The following is a 21,400-nucleotide window of genomic DNA, read 5'->3' on the forward strand; positions in this document are numbered from 1 at the left end:
GTAAGTTGGCTCACACCAACATCCACGGGCGATAAAACAGACTGGTCAACGCGTTGTATCGAAACGTGGACTGCGGCATCTCGTACAAAGACGAAATGGGAAAAAGCGTTAGCAGTATCGACAGGTACAGTGAGAAATTGCCGGGTTAATTGCGAAAGAAACGGGTGAGCAGAACGAGGCATCCAGGCATCGGCGAGTTAAATATCCTGCGGTACCGGTTACCAGTGAGTCGGGATCGAAGAAAAACTGGCGAGTTTAGAGCACTCGTCGCGCGTTTTGCCTTGACCTACGAGCAGAACGCCTCTGCCAGCTTCTCCCTACCATCTTTTTCTTTTCCCTTTTTCCATTGTTTCTTCGTTCGACCAGTTGGCTGCTTCTAATGGGGAACGCGAACCACTACGGGGATTTAAAAGTTGTTGGGCTTCCTCGCGCTCCTTTCTCTCGATTAGCGTGATTTTCTTACATCTTATCTACGTGGGTGGTCAGCACAATAATTTAGATCGAAGAATTTAGTGACACTGTCGAGAAATCGATTTTCCTGTGTTGATATCCGAAGCTAAAATTAAAAAATTAAAATTTCTATCAATGCAGTTAGAAAATAAAGAAATCGATGATAGAATTTATTAACAATCCTAATAAGTGGGACGAACATTTTAAAGGTAGTAGAGTGCCGTGAAACAAAGTCGATACTTGATGACTTCGACAGGCGAAGTGACAGCTGATAAATCTTCGCGGGTTTTCTTCGTGTGATGGCAGGTCTTGATTGCTTCGAGTCATTTCTTCGCTAGCAATGGATTGGAATGTCTTCTTTTACAGCCTTCTTTGACCGTTATATTAGAAGGTTCTTTTCATCTTTCCTCTTTCTTTAAATTATGACACTGTCATTTCATGGAACCACATAAAATATTTCTTTTGCTGAATGTATCTGTTAATGTAATATGAAAATATGTTAAAATAGCAATAAGTTCAAATGCATTTACTCAACCATGAGTTCCGCTGTCAGTACTGAGAAACATTACCGCACTTTACTCTCGACTAACCGCCGTAACCAAACTAATCGACGTTTTCTCTTTCTCGTTTCAGCAGCAAAAATTCGTGAAGAGGACGGCCGAGGAGTTGGAGCCAGCCGGTGGTAGCGGAGACGGTGGCTTCGGCGAGCCCCCCGTGAAGCTGCAATGCACGCAGGCACAACATCAACATCAACAGGGACCCGGTGGCGGTGGTGGTGGCGGTCCCCATCATGGCCACGGCCAGCATCCGGCTGGGAACGGCGCGAACTCCACGGGTCCGACGCATGGCGGCGGTGGAGGTGGCGGCGGTGGTGGTGGAAACGAGGGACTGACCAAATTCTCCGTCGAAATTGTGCAACAATTAGAATTCACTACGTCTGCGGCTAACTCCCAGGCTCAACAGATCTCTACGAACGTGACTGTGAAGGCGTTGACGAACGCGTCGGTGAAGAGTGATCTTCTGAACGCGTCGTCATCGCCGAAATCAGGTCCGGATACGCCAGCATCCGCGACGTCTAGGCCTCAGACTGGAAACGGGGCTGGAGGCGGACCAGGCACTGGGAACGCTGGTACCGGAGCACCAGCTCCCGGTGGAATCGGTTGCGTGGATATCGGTAACCTGGTCGAATGCAAACAGGAGCCGGACAACGAGTTTGTCGATTTAGAACAATGCGCAGCCGCGCTGGAGAAAGACGCGGCAGCGAACGGCGCCGGATTCCCTGGCTTTTCCGACTTCATGGGCGATGACACGGGCGATGAAATCATCACCTCGGACGCGTTCAAAGATCTCATCTCGGAGATTTCCGACTTACATCCCGAGTTCATGAAAGACTTTGATTTCGAGGAGAAGATCCCGGTGGAGGCACTGGCGAACAACGCGGTGGTAGCTGCGGCTGCTGCCGCGGCAGCAAACAACAACAATAATAATAACAGTATCGGGACGAACAACGGACAGATCAAGATCGAGGATGACAAGGACTCGATACACCAGCAACACGGGAACGTGAACAGCAATAATGTAAACAACGGTACAAGTACGAATAATGGTAACGCCAACGTGCCAGCTAACTCGAGTCCTGGTGGTCTTGGCTCTGCCCAGTATTCTCCAGCCAGGCTACCTTATTCCGGTCTGGACTTCAAGTCCGAGATGAGCCCCGCCGCTCAGACGCTGAAGCAAATGGCTGAGCAGCATCAACACAAAAGTCAACAGTTGGGTCTTGGTGGATTTAATCCTGGAGCCGCAGCCGCAGCCGCTGCCAGAGGACCAACCGCTCGTTCACCTTACGCGGAATTTCCTCAATTTGGTGGCACGTCCGACTATCTGGGCAGCCCTGGCAGCGCTGGTCCACCCGGTGGACAATCTCAAGCGACCTCGGGCACTGGATCGTATCACAAGAACAACGGTACGTCCGGATTCCAGAGTCAACAGACGAATGACATGTTTGTCAGCTCGCAAACTCAATTCGCCACGGGCCTCGCTGACATGAAGAGACCGCAGCCTGCCACCGGTGGCAAACCGACCATGCTTGGACCAAGCGGAGGGTATAAGCAGCAGTATTCGCCATACGGTAGCCCAGGATCAATGCCGAATCACGGCAGCCCTGGGTATCCGCTTCCACCAAGAGGCTCCCAAGGCGGCGGACCCAATCAAACCGGATCCCAAGGACCCTTCAGTAGCTCCACACCGCCTAGACCTCCCTCAGGACCTGGCACATCCACTTTACAAATTAACCAGGCACAGCAGCTACACATTAACAACCCCGGACATCAGATTCAGGTCAGTGGATATAATTTTTCCTTTTTGTCTCTTTCCTTCAGTTTGCTTGATTCGGTTGTTTGTCGAAGATTAAAAGTGTTAGATTTTACGAAATTTACTTTGGTTTCGTAAAGAAAGCTTAGCAGTTTTTAAAATGTAACGTAATTAATATAATTATTCGCTCTATTATACATAACAAATTAATTTGCTATGTAATAGATGATTGTTTACAAAAATGTTAAACATTGCTCAACCTTGAAAATTGTGAACAGCAAGAATTTTTAAGTGAAGAGTAAAATAGAATAGGCGAGGGTTGATTAAATCTTCAAAAATAATCTAATTCACAAGAAAAATAAAAATCTTCTACAATCATTAGAAAAAAGGAACATAAAAAGAAAACCAAAGATTTTTTTTAAATAGACAGCAAAATGATAAATAGAAAAGTCAGGAAATATCGCGTGTGAGTTAGTGGAGGCCGAATGATATCTGTTGCGTCGCGACGACGCGTCTATTTTTGTCGGGCGGCATCACGACTCGACGTTGGTGGTGGCGACGGCGCTGGTAGTGGTAGCGACGTCGTCGTCGGTGGCGTCGCTAGCGAAGGGACGTACTATCTGCACCAGCGGTACTGTCGGTAGTAATAGTAGTAGTAGTAGTAGTAGTAGCAGTCGAGAAAACGAAGGGGGTATGTTGGCGTCACGAGGGCGCCTCAACGCGCAACAAGTAGTCTTCCCCCTCCAATTCGCTCTTTATAAATTTTCCCTCTTGCTATTTGCCCCTACCCTCGATCCGTGTGTGGGTGATGGAGGGGAGAGTCGAGAGGGTTGCGTGGCCATGCGCAGCCGGCGTCGCGACGCCACCACCGTCTGCTCGATTTAACCTGCGCCTGCAATACGCGTCAATACGCTCCGAACGGTAGTCGCGAGGTTGCACTCGCGACAACCTGCACGCGACCAGCGAGCTCGTTTATTCATCTGGCAAGATTGTCTTTTGAGCGACGTTCGAGGACGACTTTATTATGTACATGTTAAAATGTTTTTTTAACCGTGAAGAAGTCTGGCATTTAGTTCTTCGAGTTATTATGTTTATTTTTTTACGTAAAATCACAATTACGAGATGCCGCGTATAGTTTACGAAGAAACCGCGGACAATATAATATAATAGTTGAAATAGTTAGTTCTACTAAATAATAATTCCAAATTTATTATCATAAAATACGTACATAGAAATCGTACGAAGGCAATGGAGGAACCGTTCTTGATTTGTTTAGGTCTTCAACTTCGAACATATGCGTTTGATGTTTTAAATACTTTCCATTTTTCTACATTATCAGGCAACAAACGAGCAACGAAATCGCTAAAAAGACCATAAGTTATGACTTCACCACGCTGAAATGGCAGGCTAGTCTAATGTAGTTGAGAAATATTTGTGGGGATCTAAAGTCCTCGTTATTCTGGTTTATTGCTACAACACGAAAAAGAGTAGTACGTGCTGCCTGTATAAATCTTGCTCGACAATCTTGCTTTCATTCACTTAAGCCAGAACATTCGCAGTTCTGTTACGGTTCTGGATAGCCTAACCTCTGCAGGTGGTCCTAGATCCTTTTTACGCGCTAATAGATTTATTTTATCGATCTACTTGTAGACACTCGAAGCAACGATCAAAGTAATTCGCAAGCGTTAGAAATTGTAAGAAGGTTTTAGAACACTAAACAGCTGTCGTTGTGAACGCATGATATGATTTCGCGAGTTTGAACAAAACTTTGCAACGTAGATAACAACCATTTCAAACGACTTCAAAGCTGCTACTAAATATTCTGAGCTTTCCATCGTCTAGAGATAGTCAAATATAAAATGAACGAGTAATGAGATCTATTTCTTAGAGATTAATCTAACTACGGTGTATAACATCGCACAATAAAATCGATTAACTCTCTATGAAAAGCAGAGAAATATTAGAAATATCACGTTGATATCGTTAAGTATTAGAAAAGACACGTTTCATAGAAGAAATCATATACCTACCTGAAACGAATGCTCGATCGTACAAAATGCTACTTCCATTGTAGATGTTTCGAAGAGATCTTATCTGTTCGTCCCTCGAACGTCTTCGAACGCGCTGGTGAAATGTTCTTCTCTTGGACCCAATCGCGTATGGACACGTCTGTCTCTCGTAAATCACGCCAGCTACCGCGCTTATTTGCATCTCAATGCGTCCAGGCGAACGACGCCTCCTCCCCCGACGTTTCTTTATTCCTGCCTTCCGCGTTTTTCTCTACCACGATTCGATCTCACCTACCTCTTATGCGTTTCTTCTCTTTCCACTGCGTCCTTTTATTGTTATAGCTACGTACTTTCGTCTCTTGACTGTGGCGCGGTTTTATCCTCCTGTTTTCCTTTCGCCAAGCAGATTTAAGCATTTCCTCGAGAAACGTTATTGCTTGGCGATGTATTGTATCGTCAGAAATGTGGATAGTTGCGAAACTCGGCAAAATTTATTACGAATTTTTTGTTGATCATTTTTCTTGATAATTTCGATCACAGGTCACAGGAAAACTACCCTAAATTCCATAAATTTTTAGATAGAAGTACTAGATAGCCTGTTTAGAAATATTAGGCATTATTGTCTTTGTATTCATTTCAACCATGATCTCTGAAAAGGATTTTCGCTACAAAAATGTCTTTGAAAAATTCCATAAATAATTTCCGATAATTAAACCGTAGAAAGAAGATGACTAATATTCAACGCGACTGAAAAAAATGGTAAAAAAGTCGGTGAATTTTGTAAGCAAACCCGTTTAAAAGAACTTTCCTTCCAATCTCGCGATTTCGTATCAGAAGCACGAGAAAGGCAATTTGCATGCGCTAGTTACGCCGCCCGCACGCGTCCGCTCGGCGAGACGCGTTGAAAATTTCAAAACAACGATATCGCCAGTCGAAGAATGTTATCTGTCGGTCAATTTGCATATCGTTCTTTGCGACACCAGAAACGAGCCATTTTCCCACACTGCTTTCCGGCTTCTCGTATCAATCGGGCCACTTTTGCATCGGTCAATCGTTTATCATGGCGGAAGTTAGAAAAGATGCCAAAACGAAGTATATTGTCGTCCCTCCTTCGTGTTCGTTGCTTCATTGACGTTATAGCGATCACTAAATTACAAATATTTATGCATTTATGGACAATTTAAATGCGCGAAAATCCTAGAGAATAGGTTCATTCTTATTAAAAATAAAATACAAAATATACAAAGATTACATATTATTTCTTCAGCGATATTCACAAAACACATTTGCGTGAACATCGGCATTCTAATGATCAGACATCGTTATCGAACCTGGTCTATAAGGTGTTTATGATAAGATGAAAATTATGTAAATGCAGTCACAAGGAAATGTTATCGCTCTTAACGCAGAATTTAAACGATTTAATTTGGCTTGCTATTGGAGTTCCGCTCGTATTTGTACGCAACTTTACGTGAAAATGGGACGATTTGGGGAAGCGAGAAGGATTTAGTTGAACGCCAAAGAAAATTACATATGAATAGTAGAATCGCGTTAAATATTCATATGTGGAACGTTTAATGTCAGAACATCTAATTGCAGGATTATATACCTTGTTAGAATGAATTTCTGATTGATCTGTAGACTCTTCACGTATGTATAATACTTGTTTTGTAAAATATTCTGTTCTCGCTTCTAACAGAGAACACTAATTCTACTTCCAAAATAACCTAGATAATTGTATTAGACCATTGTTTATCTGCTAAATATACGTTTCATATTAAGCACGTTTCTCTCTTTTATATTTGACAAGAAATCGATGAAGCAAATCGCATGTACTTATCGTAAATGAGAAGTAAGGCTTAAAACGAAATTAATCCCTATGATTCGTAATGCGGTCGTTTAATGATACTATTTCGTTGAATATTGAAAGAAATTAGTTTTACTTTTGCAGATAAAACTATAAAAGAGTAAATACTTAAATCTGCGATGCAGCACGCAACGGTATAATTACGTAAAACATCGATACAATATCAATTGAACAAAGCATACTGTGCTTTACACGCGTAAACTAAATTATTACGTAACCTAACAATCAAATATTAATATCAGCATGTATAAATCGTAATTTTACATACGTTATGAAATTTATACGATTAGAATTTAACGGATAATTAGTATTTTATTCATGAACAATGTAACGAGTGTTACGAAATAAGAAGAGGTCATGTTGCACGTTTCCCCTGCTTACGATTCGCTCGTATTTTGGAGCGTTTCCAACCGCTGCGCGTGTCGCCGCGTCGGAATATCCGAGTACGAGTGTTTTCCTCGTCGGTCGCGTTAATAAGCGGACACTCGCCTATTACCGGAAATTGAGCGTACGCGCAAGCGCCTCCCGTTCGGGTTCAAAGGTTACGTAAACCTTCGATCGTACGCATTTCGAATGCACGCGAACGCATGCAGTGTCATTGATACTATATTTAGAATCACGATATCTTCCTTCCATTTTATTTCATTTTTATTTTTAACACGTCGCTGTTGTGTCTTTCTCGTTTAAAATGCAAGAGGATATTTTTTACGAAGAAATTTAACATAATAAAAAATTCTCTTTCTTGTTTTATATTTGTTATGCTCGAATATATGGCTGTCCTAAAAGTCTGGAATCTGCAAGTTCGCCAGCCACTATAAGTCAGTCCATAAATCAACTGCTTTAAGTATCGCAGACCATCGCTCTGTGATAGAGCTTCTTCTAAACCAATAAGTCACTCGATAATGCTCACTATATCTAATTTTTAATACCGCAGTTGGTTTCCTTGTTATTCTTTAAAAGTTGTCCATTTATGCCCGTATACGTTATGACCGTAGTCTCAATCAATAATTACGTATTCACATATAATGCGTACATAACATTTGAATTCGACCTCGAACTTACGAAGAAACTTCGGCCGAAGAAAATTCACAAGGTTTCGTTACATTCAAGTATGATAAAAATAAATTAGACGGGCGAGCTAGCGATTGTTTGCTCCAATTTATTTTAATTAATATTCTCCAAATTTGTAAAATTTATGGTTTGTAAAAAGGATGTTAATCAATGCTTCGAAACGAACTCGCAAATGAAATATCAGAGGATAATTTGTCAAAGATCTGTTTGATCTAATCGAACAGTATGACGAATTTCCAAAATGAATACTACTGCTTGTACGTTCAGAAACCGAACGTTAATCTATTTCAAATCACGAATATCGAACATTAATGTCGATTCGAATGATAAATGTTTCATAATCAAGGGCTTTCGCGCCACATCTCACTCACATGTTAAGGTATCAATCACAACGTTACGCTGAGATATAATACGTATTGCGTTCGTATTAAACGTTGTAATTACATAAGCAGATTTAGGCCACTGTATGCTCCGCTATTAATAACGTTTCAAATACGCTGCTAATCGTTTATAAATAATAATATTTCGCTATTCTATTTCATTATGGAAGAAAATTTATGAAAATGTTACTATAGAAAACTTTCTTTATTGCAGAAACACTAGTAGATCCGCAAAACATAGTCATAAGTAGACCTACTACTAAACATTTTGAGAATCCAAGCTGAAACCTCCATGATTTCTTAAGAATATACATATAATCTAGCAAAAATCATGCACAATATCACAGAGAAATATTCAAAATTCATCTTTTCTTTCTTTTCACAATGAACTTACTGGCTCGTTGCTCAGCCACGTGCTAGTCCAATCCAGAGCTCAATAAAAACCGAATTTTTGGACGCGATAGCCGACGATCTAGCAACTTAAATACGAAGAATAGAATCGCGAAATAATTCATTGACGAACCAACTTACCTATTCTCGAAGCGTAGGAACTCCGTTCACAGGAGTCCGTTGAAATTTTATTCGTGTCACTAGGTACGCGGAGAATCTCGGCCTGAAGGGATGCCCGCCCCCCACCCCTCGAATTTCTACGGTTCTCCCTTTTTCTTTCGGCCTCGGAGCAATTTCCGCGGTCGAAAAATCGAGGTTAACGGAAAAAAGCAAAATGGAGAGGAGTAAAAGAGAAGGAGAGGAAAAGAGAAGGGTGGATGGTTTCTATCCAGATGGTATCTCCTCTCTCCCTGGGCGTAGAATCGGTATCGATCGGTCGCCGCGTTCCATGCATGGAAATAAATCGTCGGCGTCTGTTGGCGACCCTGTCTCACCTATGCAAATCGAGTCACCGTTTAATTGACGAAATATTCAAATCGTCAGAAGCTCTGAACGCGCATTCAAATGATAATGACAGCGCGTCACTGAGCTTTTTCCAACATAATCTTTTTCTTGGTCTTCCTTCATTTTTTCTTTATTTTCTTTTCGTGTTCTTCTTCCTGCTTCGCTACGTTGGTTGGTATCCTGATATTCGTTTAAGATATGCATAGCCGCTTTTGTTATCGTTTGTTGAGGTGCGTTTCACATCGAAGAGTTATCGATCGACCCGTAACGTCAATCTGCATATTTGTAATAGCGGGCAACAAGGACGCGTTTCCTTTTCCACTGACCTTCATCTTGACCCCGGCAAGCAGATCCACGTCGGCACGCGGTCTTGCGTTAAATATAAATCGCTCGGAATTATTATTGTTCTGTGGAACTAACAGGAAGCTTGATCTAAAAGAGCATGACCTTTGAACGACTACCTGGTCTTTGGTGGAGGAATTTTGGTGTGGTTATATTGTAAGACTGTGTTTATTTTAAGTGTTATATTTTAAGCGATGATAGTTAAAAAATGAATCTTCGCGGTTACGAAATGTTACACATTGAGATTGGAAAATACTCATATCGAGCTTTTATGTATAAATGAAGTTTCATATAGAAATTCTCATATAAAAATTCATATACAAAACATAATGCATTGTTATGTTAATCAAATGTATTACACTGAATAATACTCGTAAAACGTAGCGATATCTATCTCAAAATTAGTTTCTCGATGTCGACATTTTTGTTGCGAGAGTTACACACAGAGCCTTATCAAATTATATATTAAAAGTTAATTAAACTCAATTACAATCGCCAACGTAACTTTCAAATTTGTTTCAGTCAACTATAAAAATTCCAGCTCTTTGTTCGTGAACGTGTATTATCTACGCGTGCGATTCATAATTTTATGTTTAACGCTGCGTTCGTCCCTTCTACGCCACTTGAAGCGCGATTTGATAATGGGACAGTACTCGTCGAACTGACTTTCGAGCGGTAGAGAGAACTGTTTCGTGTTGTTGGAGAGTCGCGGTGTGTGGTCCAGATATTAACGTGTGTGTCCACGACAGCCTCTCCATAGCACACGAGAAGCTTCATAGTGTTTTCGATTAATTACTGGCGTCGTTGTACCCGCGTGTTTGCAAGGAATTGGTCGATCAGGATGATGAAGTACCGTGTTGTTTCGCACGCTAATGAAAATGTGAAGATAAAGGATGTGATTTTGTAATATACATACTATGAAATAAATTAAAGATTCTGTGACGTTCATTTACTTTGCGTAATAACGTAAGAAAAGTCATTCCAACTTTCACTTCACGCGCAATGTGCACCATATCGCTATTCAATATTTCGAAACACGTCTACTAGGCTTTAAACCTCTATCAGCTCTGTAACAAAAGAAACCAGCAATCCTATCAATTTTCAAAACCACTCGAAATCTCCCATAAGAAGACATATCGATTTTAACTTTCACCTTGTTAACTACTAATTTACTAACGTTTAATTTCTTTAGGAAAAGTATTAGACTTGGTTCCATAAATTTGTTTATTCTAAGATGTAAATTCGTTACGTGGATTGGAAAATTAAGAAATCTCACTTTATTTTGTACTTTACGCTATACGATCAATGAAATTATAAGTTTATAATAAAATAACTAGAAAACGAAAGCAAATGATAAACGTTCAATTTGTATCTCTTTATCTATCTTAATATCTCTGTATTATCTATAGTATCCATAGAGAATGCGTATATCGCTATTGTTCTCCGTGAAAGGATATCTACAACTCACAGCGTCCAGTTACAAAAATAATAATCTTTCGCCAGGAAGCACGACGTATCTTGCGGCTTCATCCTCTAAACTCGCGGCTTCTTCTGCTAATCCCGCGAGAACCTGATGCAACGTCCACGAGGCGTGTTCTCCAGAAGTCGCGTTCGCGGTTACAGGTACGCGGGCCGCGACACAACGTCAGAAGGTGTGCATTCCACAACGGTGCCGCATACCGCGCTGAAATCGATACCCGCGTCTCTCCGTTCGTAACCTACATCGTGGTGGTGTGTCGAGGCTCGTACAGTCGCCAGCAAAACGCATTGTCTCCCGTCCATTCTTCCGAATCGGCCGCTATCAGTGCTGCAGTGGCGCGGATGAGACCAGCGAATTCGATTTGTCCTCTCGCCGCTTCCAATTTCGAGACCGTTGCGCTGCGCGGTTGCGATACCATTTTCCAACTGCTGGATTTTGGGTTCGCGGTTCTTACTCTTTTTCCCTTTTTTCTCTTTTATTTTTCACAATGTAGCAAGGACCTCTCTCTCTCTCTCTCTCTCTTTCTCTCACTCGTACGCTCGCTCGTTTGTTGGCTCTGTTTTTCAATCGACGTTCGTTGTTTAGCAAATGGACCAGCGTTGTCAGGTGCTTTCATGGGTTTTTGCCGGTTTTTGGATCTACCGCGGTGTTAGTGTGGTCGATGTGGACAGGAATTTTGGGTTTTAGCTAGAAGCTTTGTGTATTTGGAAAGAACGGCGTTCTCATGCGGGTTGTGGAGGTTTTTGGGCGCTCGAATAGAAAGTTAAAAGTGATGGGGGTGATTAGTATTCTGAATGAATACAAGATTGGTATCAAGAGTACTGATTTCTTGATGGGAATCGACACAAGGAACTTTTGAATAGTTTACAGCGCTAGATTTCTTACTATATGATACTTGTTCCTTTTCTCCGTTGTTTCGAGAAAAATGATTCTTCATATTCATAATTTTTCAATCTATATTCATCACAGCAACGTCAGGTTATTTATTATTTTGCTATAGCCTCTTGAAAATAAAGTTGTGGAAGAATAATCATCGTTGAATTCGATGTTCACTTCGATAGCCCAATTCGTCGTTTTATAATAAACTTAATAAAACATGGGTCTGCTTGTTGTCAATTATCTCCGAGCTTGAAATCGATACATTGGTTTGTAATATAAATAAATTCGGTTAAACTGGCTATTCTTCATTATTTGACCGAAGTTATTTGTGCTACTGTCCGGTATAATAAATTCCGTTTAACACGTATATGCACTAAATTTCGGAAGATTTTACGCATTCGCGAAAACAGCCATTTCATCTGTAACAATCGGATAATTTTTTAATTTCGGATTGAATCAGGACAAGTGAATACGAGCTTCACCTTTATACCGTGCAATGAAATTGGACTAACGTGTTCGATTCTTCTTTTCTCGGATTATCGAACGTACAATGACCCCACCGTTATATTTTAACAATGAATCGTTTAAACTCATTTTGTTTGCGCGCGGTCGTCGACGCGCGGTCCACGAACTTAAAGCTCGTATCGATTACGCGAGTTTTCGCGCGCATTGTATGTACGCGTGTACACCATCCGCCATTCATTACCAGTTTTATACGATACAATATAAATCACGCATGGGCCACTTTAATTTTTACGCGCCGCGCAATGACACCAGTTGTTTTTCCGCTTCCTTCTCTCCAATCCCACACTTTCGTACGCACTCGCCAGATATATTCGCATGTGGTACACGACAGTATGACGCATAAATATTGATCACGAGCGAAGTAAGCTTTTTATTTTATCGAGAGTTTCTAAAAATCTCGTAGCTGCCACGATTTAGGAGTAATTTTTCAATCACGAGTTGTTATTCTTTGCTATTATACTTATTCTCTAACGGCATAGCATACGGATCACACGAACTGGTATAGAAATGTTATTTCTTAACCATTTTTTCGTACCAAGATAGTGAAAGACGTACTTTGTGTTGTACTATGCATTTGATCAAATATATCAAGAATCCTCAATCTTCGGTTCTCAAATTTCGAAAAGAAAATCTCACGATTTTTATGAGAAAAACATATTTGATCCCTAAAACTATCGAGCTAGAATATCTTAGACACCTTTGAATATCTGAGATAACTGAGAACAATAATCTTGTAGGTTCCGAATTGTTTATCGTTTTATCACAAAACGCGGGATAATTAAAAACGCAAAAACCATGGCAATATCACCGATTTCATGAACAAACTTCGACTCCCCAGACACATCAGCCGTTTATCAAACTCTGCAATCAGAACTTTGTGGCAGAAGACACTCACCCAGTTCCCGCAGTTCCATCTCATCGATACCCGAAGGAAAACAATGGCCGAGGAACTAGGCGACGCAGATAGTTCCATCGATGTTGCATTCGCCACGGTTGCACACCTCGCTATCTGCCGTCAGAATCCGGTTGACTTGCTAATTTTAACTCGACCGTGACATCGCGCGAATACGACCACGAGCCTATGTATTAGTTTTCTCGTACGATTGTCCCGCGGTATTCGTTTCCAGAATATGAACGAATAACAAAAGGAAGAAAAAAAGAAAAAGGGGAGACTCGGTTTGTTAACGCGAAGGGGTTAATTAAAGCGTCGGTTAATTATCACGATGTAACGCAGGTTAATGTGCCCGGCGCGGACTTTGGCGGCGAAAACGGAGAAATTGGTAGGCGAGACTCGGCGAAATGTAATTGGAACGCGAAAGTGCGCAGACGGCTGACAATCGTAATTAATCGAGGCGATACAAACAAACGCAGCCAGCGATGGGATATTGTTGGGCCGTGCGACGCGCTCGACACGCAACAAATATCAGCCCTTTAACCTGCTCATTTTTCCGGCTCACGTTTCCATGGTGCTCGCACGAATTTTCAAACCGCGCTCTCGCGAAAATTATCGCTCGATTTTGTTCGCCGCTGATTTTCTCGTACCGCGCGCGCCCCATTATCAAGTCATTGAGTATTTTCTACGATTTGGCGTCCAGTTTTGCGGTTGTAAATTTATAGAGGTTTTTCTCGTGTTTAGATACGGCATGAGATAGTATTTTCTGTGCAATTATGTTTGGGTTAGAGTGCCATGGTATTTGTAATTTTTAGAGACGCGCCAAGAGAAAACGCGTTTGAAGGGGTTAATAAAACTAGAAGAAATTATTCGGTTTAATTGATTCGATCGATTAGAACGTGGAGAATGCAGAGAAATTATAACGGGTAGTGTTTCTTTGAAGTGCCATGTTAGAAATTTCTAAATAGCTAAGTCTATGCAGTAATATATTTTAGAGTTTAGAAACATATCAGTTTTTCAATACGATTTAGTTTGATTTGACATACCACATTTCCTTTAAATATTTATATATGTACATATATTATAACATTTGCAGGAAAGAAGTACGTAACATGTTAGTCGGAAATGATTAAAATCTTTAAGAATTATTATCTCGTTTGGTACTGTACAGGAAGCTATAAAACGCCAGCAAACTTCATATAATATTCATTATTTCAATGACGCTAATCATAATTTTCTGTAAATGTCTGTAGGGATCGGATACGTGGAAGTGTCGTTAATTCTGATTTTTAGTATTTCGATTTAAAGCGTTTCATGCAGGCCTTGAGATAGTAGATGAGAATTTAAAAGCGTGTAAGTGCGTCATCATAAAAAGAAAAAATTATTATAGTTAGAAACGCGGTGTATCGCAATTTGTAGTTGTCAAAGTTGAAAGTGTTGGCAATTTTTTAAACGATATTAGTGGCTATTAACACTTTATCGATCGTTTAATATTATCTACCGGGAACGTCAATTGGCTATGTGGAATAATTATATTGCAACGCGTAAACGTTGAAAGCTCTTTGGTTCTCGCAAATGTGCAGAAATATATACACCATTCTAGGAAGTACATATGTGGCAAGTATATAGCGATGTATCGATTAATTGAAAACACGCAACGATTTTAGGAAAATAATCGCAGTTTCTTGCCATTCGCTAAAAATATTTTTCGTAGAAATAAATTGAGGGTGATTATGCAAATTCATATTTCTACATAGAGAAATGGAACTTAAATAGAGATCGGATTTATCTTCTACATATTATGTTTACTTTGAATATTTAGTACTTTTTTTCGTGCGTATTTTCTCGTTTTGCACATTCAGTTTTATCATAAGTGCGTAAACGTCCGCAGTCTAGTGGATAATAACACATTGGTCATGTCAAAAGTATTCGGTCAGGAAAGTGTACAAAAAGAAAGAGAGATATGAACAATTTCGAAATTGATATTACATATGCTATGATTGTTATATATTGCGTTAAAAAATAAGTACAAACGCAAGTTTTCCTACGATCTGAGATCTTTCAAGAGATCCAACAAACCAAGCATTGCTTAAGTAAAGTAAGTTCTGGAATGTTGGAAGACAAAAAAAAAAACATGTTTTCGAATTGATTTGATTATCCGTGCGCGGTATTAGGTAAGCGAGGCAGCTACATAGTAACGTTTATGATAATCCTTTAACTACCGTTTATGACTGGTAAATACAACCTTTCGAATGCAAAGTAATTTGTCTTTTCAATTGCTTCATACGTATTACCGTTGCTATACCGACCGAACCAACGAAGAAAAACTGCATTGACAAATGCGAGCCTGTTACATAATTTTCTCTTAAGAGATTTTACAATTCATATTTATGCGTCCGCAGTTACCATCGTCGACTGTTTTCAATTCAATCTTCTTTCTCCAGATTTTCCAACTAAATTTGTAAATATTATACGCGATACTTTATTCGTATTGATCTACGTTAAATGCAATCATTTCGAAGTTAATTAAGTTTGTTGACGCGGGAAAAATCGTGTGGCATCATAACAGTATGGCAAGCCTTTCAGTATAGCGTTGTAGATTATTCTACTGGAACAAAAGACACAAAATGAAAAACGAAGCTGCCAATAGACTAGACGATAGAAGTTAATTAGGATCTAACAATGAATGAAGTAATTGAATCGATGCAACACATATGGCTCGGTGGTAATGAATGTATCAATTATTTTATGCCATTTTAAGCTATCGCTCCATTTTCAACTATAGGTTGATCTCTCATGACCATCTACATTCATGATTTAACGATCGAAGATTCACGCAAAAGTTTGGCGTGTCGCCGAAGCTCGCAAATTCGAACGTTCTTCAGAAGACAAGAGCGAACCGCGCGACCACGCGTATTTTTGGTCGGTCCTCCGCGTAAGCCCTGCTAATAATGACCGGTTCGAGGAACTATCGACCGCCTTCTGGAACTCATAACTATATATTTGATCCGGGCCAGATAAACATTGCTCTCGAAAATAGTAACCGTGTGCCCATGCCGCGTTCACCAACTCGATACATCTTTCTAAGAGCGTCTGTCGCATGTTTTTTCGTCTTTTTGACGAGCCAACGAGTGGAGTCATCATCGAGAACTCGCGAATGAGAGAACGGGTTCAACACGATGTAGGAGTAGGAATTCACGAAATGCTTTTCAACGCGTTGTCTTTGTTAAGCCTTCGCCGGATGCTGTAAAGCAACATATTGATTCTGAATCATTGAATCAATTCGTTAATTTTCCCCAATGTTCGCTAAATCTTAGCTTAACGATACGGTTACAGACGTGACGATTGTTTCTTTTGCACACATCTAATGCAATTCTTTTAAATGTCCGATGAAAAGCACCAATATTGACATAATATTGACAATAAATATACCTAATTAAAACCATCGATATTAATCTGTTCTGACTTCATAAAATAAAAAAAGGATAAAAGGGAAATATTGCTAATGTTACGTTTCTTTGTCAAAATGTAGAATATTCCGTATCTGGAAATTAAGAACATTTTAAAAAACTTACAATTACGTATGCTATATTTTTTTGACGAGTTGATGTAAGTATAAAAGCGAGCCAATATATCATTCTTAATCTAATCTATAGTCGAATAACAAATTCGCGAAAAGTGGAGTTTCGCCATTCTACGAAAATTCATTAACGTTCGACATCGTCTTTCTCAATCGACAAGTAGAAACCACAAGCGAAAAACCGCCATGTGTGTTCTTAGGTTAACGCTGCTCGTGAGTTGCAGGCGTGTTCATGCGCTCGAGAGATCTCTCATCTGCTCGTTCGATCTCTCGTACGTTTCTTTCCACAGAGCCGAGATGGCTCGCCTCTAAAGATAGAGGCGGTTGTTCTACACGCGTTTCGTATTATGCCGCCATTATCGATAAACCGACTGGCGGCTGAGTATTTTTGGCTTGTAAAAGGCTCTTCTTCGGGACGTTTCGTATCCTTCGCGGCTCCACTTCGGGGTAGGAAAAATTTCACCGATGAAACTGACGAGTAGTGGTGGTCCCGGGATTCTTAAAAGGGAAGAAAGTGTTCTTTTCCTGGTAGCGCTTAACTCGGAGCAAGTTTATCGAGTTTATTTTTCTAAGTGAAGTGATAAAAGCTCTTGATGATAGAAGATTGATTTTGGGAGATATTTGTTGCGAGGAATGTGAGGGCTGGAGAAAATCGGATTAGTTGGTTCTTTAACAGACATTGCTTGAAATCTTGGATTTAGGGAGGATCTTTTTGCTCGTGTACTGCTTCCTTTCGTTTAAGGATAATTATGAACTGGCGTAATAAAGTAAAAATGATAGATCGTCAATTTTAATATTTGAAGATTATTATTTGTAACTTAGATCCTGGATTTATATAAAATGATGATCAATGATTTAAATAAATACATTTAAAAGTTTCAAACTTAAAGGTTTGAATGGTAAACCTCAAGGAAGCTATGTTCCTACGGAATTTTCTAGTCTCGCGAAATCAACGATAAATGTGTTTAATAATCAGAGAATGCTACGAATTTCTTTCCACGCTGAGCTTTCGTAAACTAATGTTCTTAGGACGGTGTCTATCGATAGCATTGAACGTAAAGTTATAAAATGTAGATAAATATGCGATAATTGAACGTAAAGTTATAGAATGTAGATAAATATGCGATAATCTGATCCTTGACGTACTGCTTAATACTTTTGATCGCTCTTTACCTCTGCTGTTTGGCTCAAAAACAGACCGTGATCCGGGTGCAATCGCGTAACTGCAAATAACTCGGCTTCTGGCCGACGCGACGTGGGATGCACGAAGTTGTAAACACGCTTCTCGAATCGAACGGAAGCTGCTCTTTCTACTTGCTTGCCCACAGAAATCCTATCGTTCGATTTGGGACGGAAGGAACGTTGACATTTTTCATGTGACGACACTCTACTTTCTCTTAACACGGAATATGATTAGTTTTAACACTAAATCTGAAGAAATGTTTTTCTAAGGAAATCTTATCCATCGTTTAATTGAAACGTCACAGTCTAACTCTTTCGACATTTTTTCTAAGCTTTTCTTTTCATTACCGTTATTTTAATCGTCAAAATTTCGACAGTATATGAAAATATTTCAGCGATTATCGAATATTTTGATACATATCTACTTTTGCGTTTCACTAGGATAAAATTCTTCTACTAAGATAAAGAATTAATTCTTAATTATTAAAAATATTTACTAACGAAATAAACAAACTTACTAACAAACATTTACTAAACGAAATAAAATACAAAGGAAAGAGTGATTTTTCAAATAAAGTGTATTCGTGTAATACACAGGAGTTGGTGCAAAGATTCAAATTTTCCACTGAGCCATGTAATCACCGTGTAACATTGTTTAATCACGTCGTAAGGAAACAAGAGGTTCGAGCTCCAGACGCGTTATTGCTCTCGCTATCGACGATACAATACACACCGCTCTATTTTCCCCGCAGCCAACCTCTGGCTACTTGTTTGCGCAACTATGCGACAATAAAATTCGTTTACGAGTACATTAGGTCCGCGTGCACGGCTTTGTGCGATAGCCACTTCCGTTCCACTTGTAAATCACGAATTTAGCACAGTGTCATTTTTTTGTTATAATTCTCTCGCCTTTTTTACCCATTTTCCAGCGATTGGTAACATTTTGATAAATCGAGGCGATTTGTGAATAGGAAAATATATAAAAAATATATAATTCGACGAAAAAATAAGTCAAAAATACATTGTTGTATAATAATACTAATAAAATACTCTGAAAAATTTCCAAAATTTTATGCTGATCATTTTGGTTGCTCTATTAATTTCATAATCATCCCTTGATTCGATTTTCTAACAATAAGAGATACCAATTTATAAAATCATATATCAACAACATTTGGGAGCAATTTTTTAATAAAGAGACGAAGTTGGAACGATAACGCAAGACAAAGGAGTTACGTTGAAAAAGGACTTGTATTATTGAGTATGATCGTTCCACGATGCTTATGAACAGTGTTCGTTGACTGTATATAGGGGGATGATAATTAGGCGCGGCAAATGACGGCGAGATGCTCTCAATGATATCGAAGACCGTCTTCCCGTATGAAGAATTGCATAAGCGTAGTTCGGTGTTGCTCTTGTTCGAGTTTGTCGACTTACGATTTATTGCATGGCGGTTAAAGAATGGAATCGTAAAAGGGGTGGCTGCGTACAACTTCTATAAGTCACGTTGTTGCATAAATATATCGTTTAAACGAGATATTATGCAGAATGTCTCACAGATTTTCGTGCAAATTAGTAGGATTTAATTTGAAAGCAATAGGACAGTGTCATGTAAAGGGAGCTGTATTAAGATTTAAATTTCAAAGTTTATTAGAATGTTATGACAAAAATGTGAAACTCGAAGGAAATATTTCTATGATAGTAGTCTTAGACTTAGTATAACACAGAGCAAAAATATATAAATGGATAATAAGAAAAATGAATAAATATTTGTTACGCGTTAATACAAGTTTGTTTTAAACTTAATCTGATCGTGAACAATTAGCGTCAAATTAAGGTAATAAATATGATCGAACAATTATTTTTATCTTATAAATTGTGTCTTGATTTCTGTTTCATGTCGAATGAAATATAAAGATAACGAATTGCAGAAAACGAACAACAAATGGTACTATTTGATGTAAAAGAGAATGACCGTTTGTGTATTTGAGTTGACTGACAAGTGTTTAGAATAGTGGACAAAAATTTGTGTTCGAATGGATGTTGCAAACGCAGAATTTTAAATAGAATAAGTGCCAAATATTCTTAACGCAAAAGAACGACTTCAACTGTCAAGAAAAAATGACATAACTTTGTGAACATTCCAGTGTCGAATCAATATTGCGGTAAATTTAGTTGAATAATAATCAACATGCTGTTCCTCCCTAACTTAAACCAATATTATGAGTCAGCATTATTTACTGTTTTATTATTATACTTGAAGTTTATGGATTGTAATGTCACAACATGAATCATCAATCTAATTATAAACGAACGAAGTACGCATTACATTCTCCTAATCTTCTGTCGCATAAAATGTGAAAATCTGTTAAATTTAACAATAATATGGAGAAACGAAGGAAACCGAATGTTGCATATCTTAGATTGTCTTTAGTTATAATATTAAATTTAATAATACTTTCTACAGTGATATTCCTCAATAATTCCGTTAATTCTTACTTCCGCGCAATTCCGTTAACTAAACAGACATGAAAAATATATTGTATGTTTTGCAGTACATGTATCATCTGCTGTAACCAAGTAATATAATGAGCGGAGTTTTTAATCCATTTATTACGAAAGTTTAAACACGACCCTCTGCAGTATGTTTCATCATTGCTTTACTTTTTATATTTTTAATTCGATCGAGGGGACTTTAACGAACATAACAACTAAAAATCTTATGAAACGCAATACAGTGAAATTAGCTTAAGTCGAATTCAGGGAATCGCAAGACGTCACGATTCTGAATGTGCACAAATAGAATGTATGATAAGCGCATGATCGTAGTGTGAAACGCATATATCGTTCAGGGTAGAAACATATCTTTTACTAGCAACAACGACTAAACAATTATTATTTTCGAAACAATTCTATTGTTTTGCACACTATTTTTGTTGAACGATGACAGCGGAAATGTCGCAGATGACCTATTACAATGAAGGAAATACGAACCAAATATTTTAAGGAAATTTTTAATCGCATCTTTATTATACTTTCATTGTTCAAAGCTATTTCTGTTACTACTTCTTTTCTCGAATAGGAATTTTTTAACATTATTAAATGTTAATCTATTAAGATTCAAATCTATTGGATTTACTATGGTTACAATCGATATTATAATTTGCAATCAAGAAAATTACATTCAAATTACAATTAAATTAAAAAATGTATGTATGTTCTAGAAATCAAAATTTCTAGCTTCAAGTGTCTTTAAATATAATTGAGTGCATCTGAAGTTTGGAAAATCTTGTAAACTAACGTTAAGCTACACGTCGCAATCGATGCTTTTAATTTGGTTTCTCCGGTTCTTTAATCTAACGTTTCCTTGGTAAAACTGAAATCCAGTTACATCTCTTCGCGCTGTGACATTAAAAATACCCGAATTAAAGTTACCGAACCGGCCAATAAATAACCCCACTGAGTATCGTCAATTGCTCGAAAGATAAATTTCTAATTGTTGCGAGGATAAGTTTCTGTAACGAAAGAAAATTTTTCAA

General features: G+C 38.9%; 1 protein-coding gene across 5 annotated transcripts in view; it reads left to right on the plus strand.

The window, feature by feature from the left end:
* mam (neurogenic protein mastermind) overlaps positions 1-21,400 on the plus strand; it is a 249,779-nt gene that overhangs the window by 163,470 nt on the left and 64,909 nt on the right. For 3 of the 5 annotated variants that reach the window (XM_033345475.2, XM_033345477.2, XM_033345480.2), the window contains one exon: positions 1,084-2,787. In XM_033345475.2, coding sequence (XP_033201366.1) covers positions 1,084-2,787 — 1,704 coding nt within the window. The remainder of the gene's footprint in view (positions 1-1,083; positions 2,788-21,400) is intronic. The other 2 variants (XM_033345479.2, XM_033345481.2) reach the window with 1 other exon arrangement.

Source organism: Bombus vancouverensis, chromosome 2 (assembly GCF_051014615.1).
Source record: "Bombus vancouverensis nearcticus chromosome 2, iyBomVanc1_principal, whole genome shotgun sequence".
NCBI lineage: Eukaryota > Metazoa > Arthropoda > Insecta > Hymenoptera > Apidae > Bombus > Bombus vancouverensis.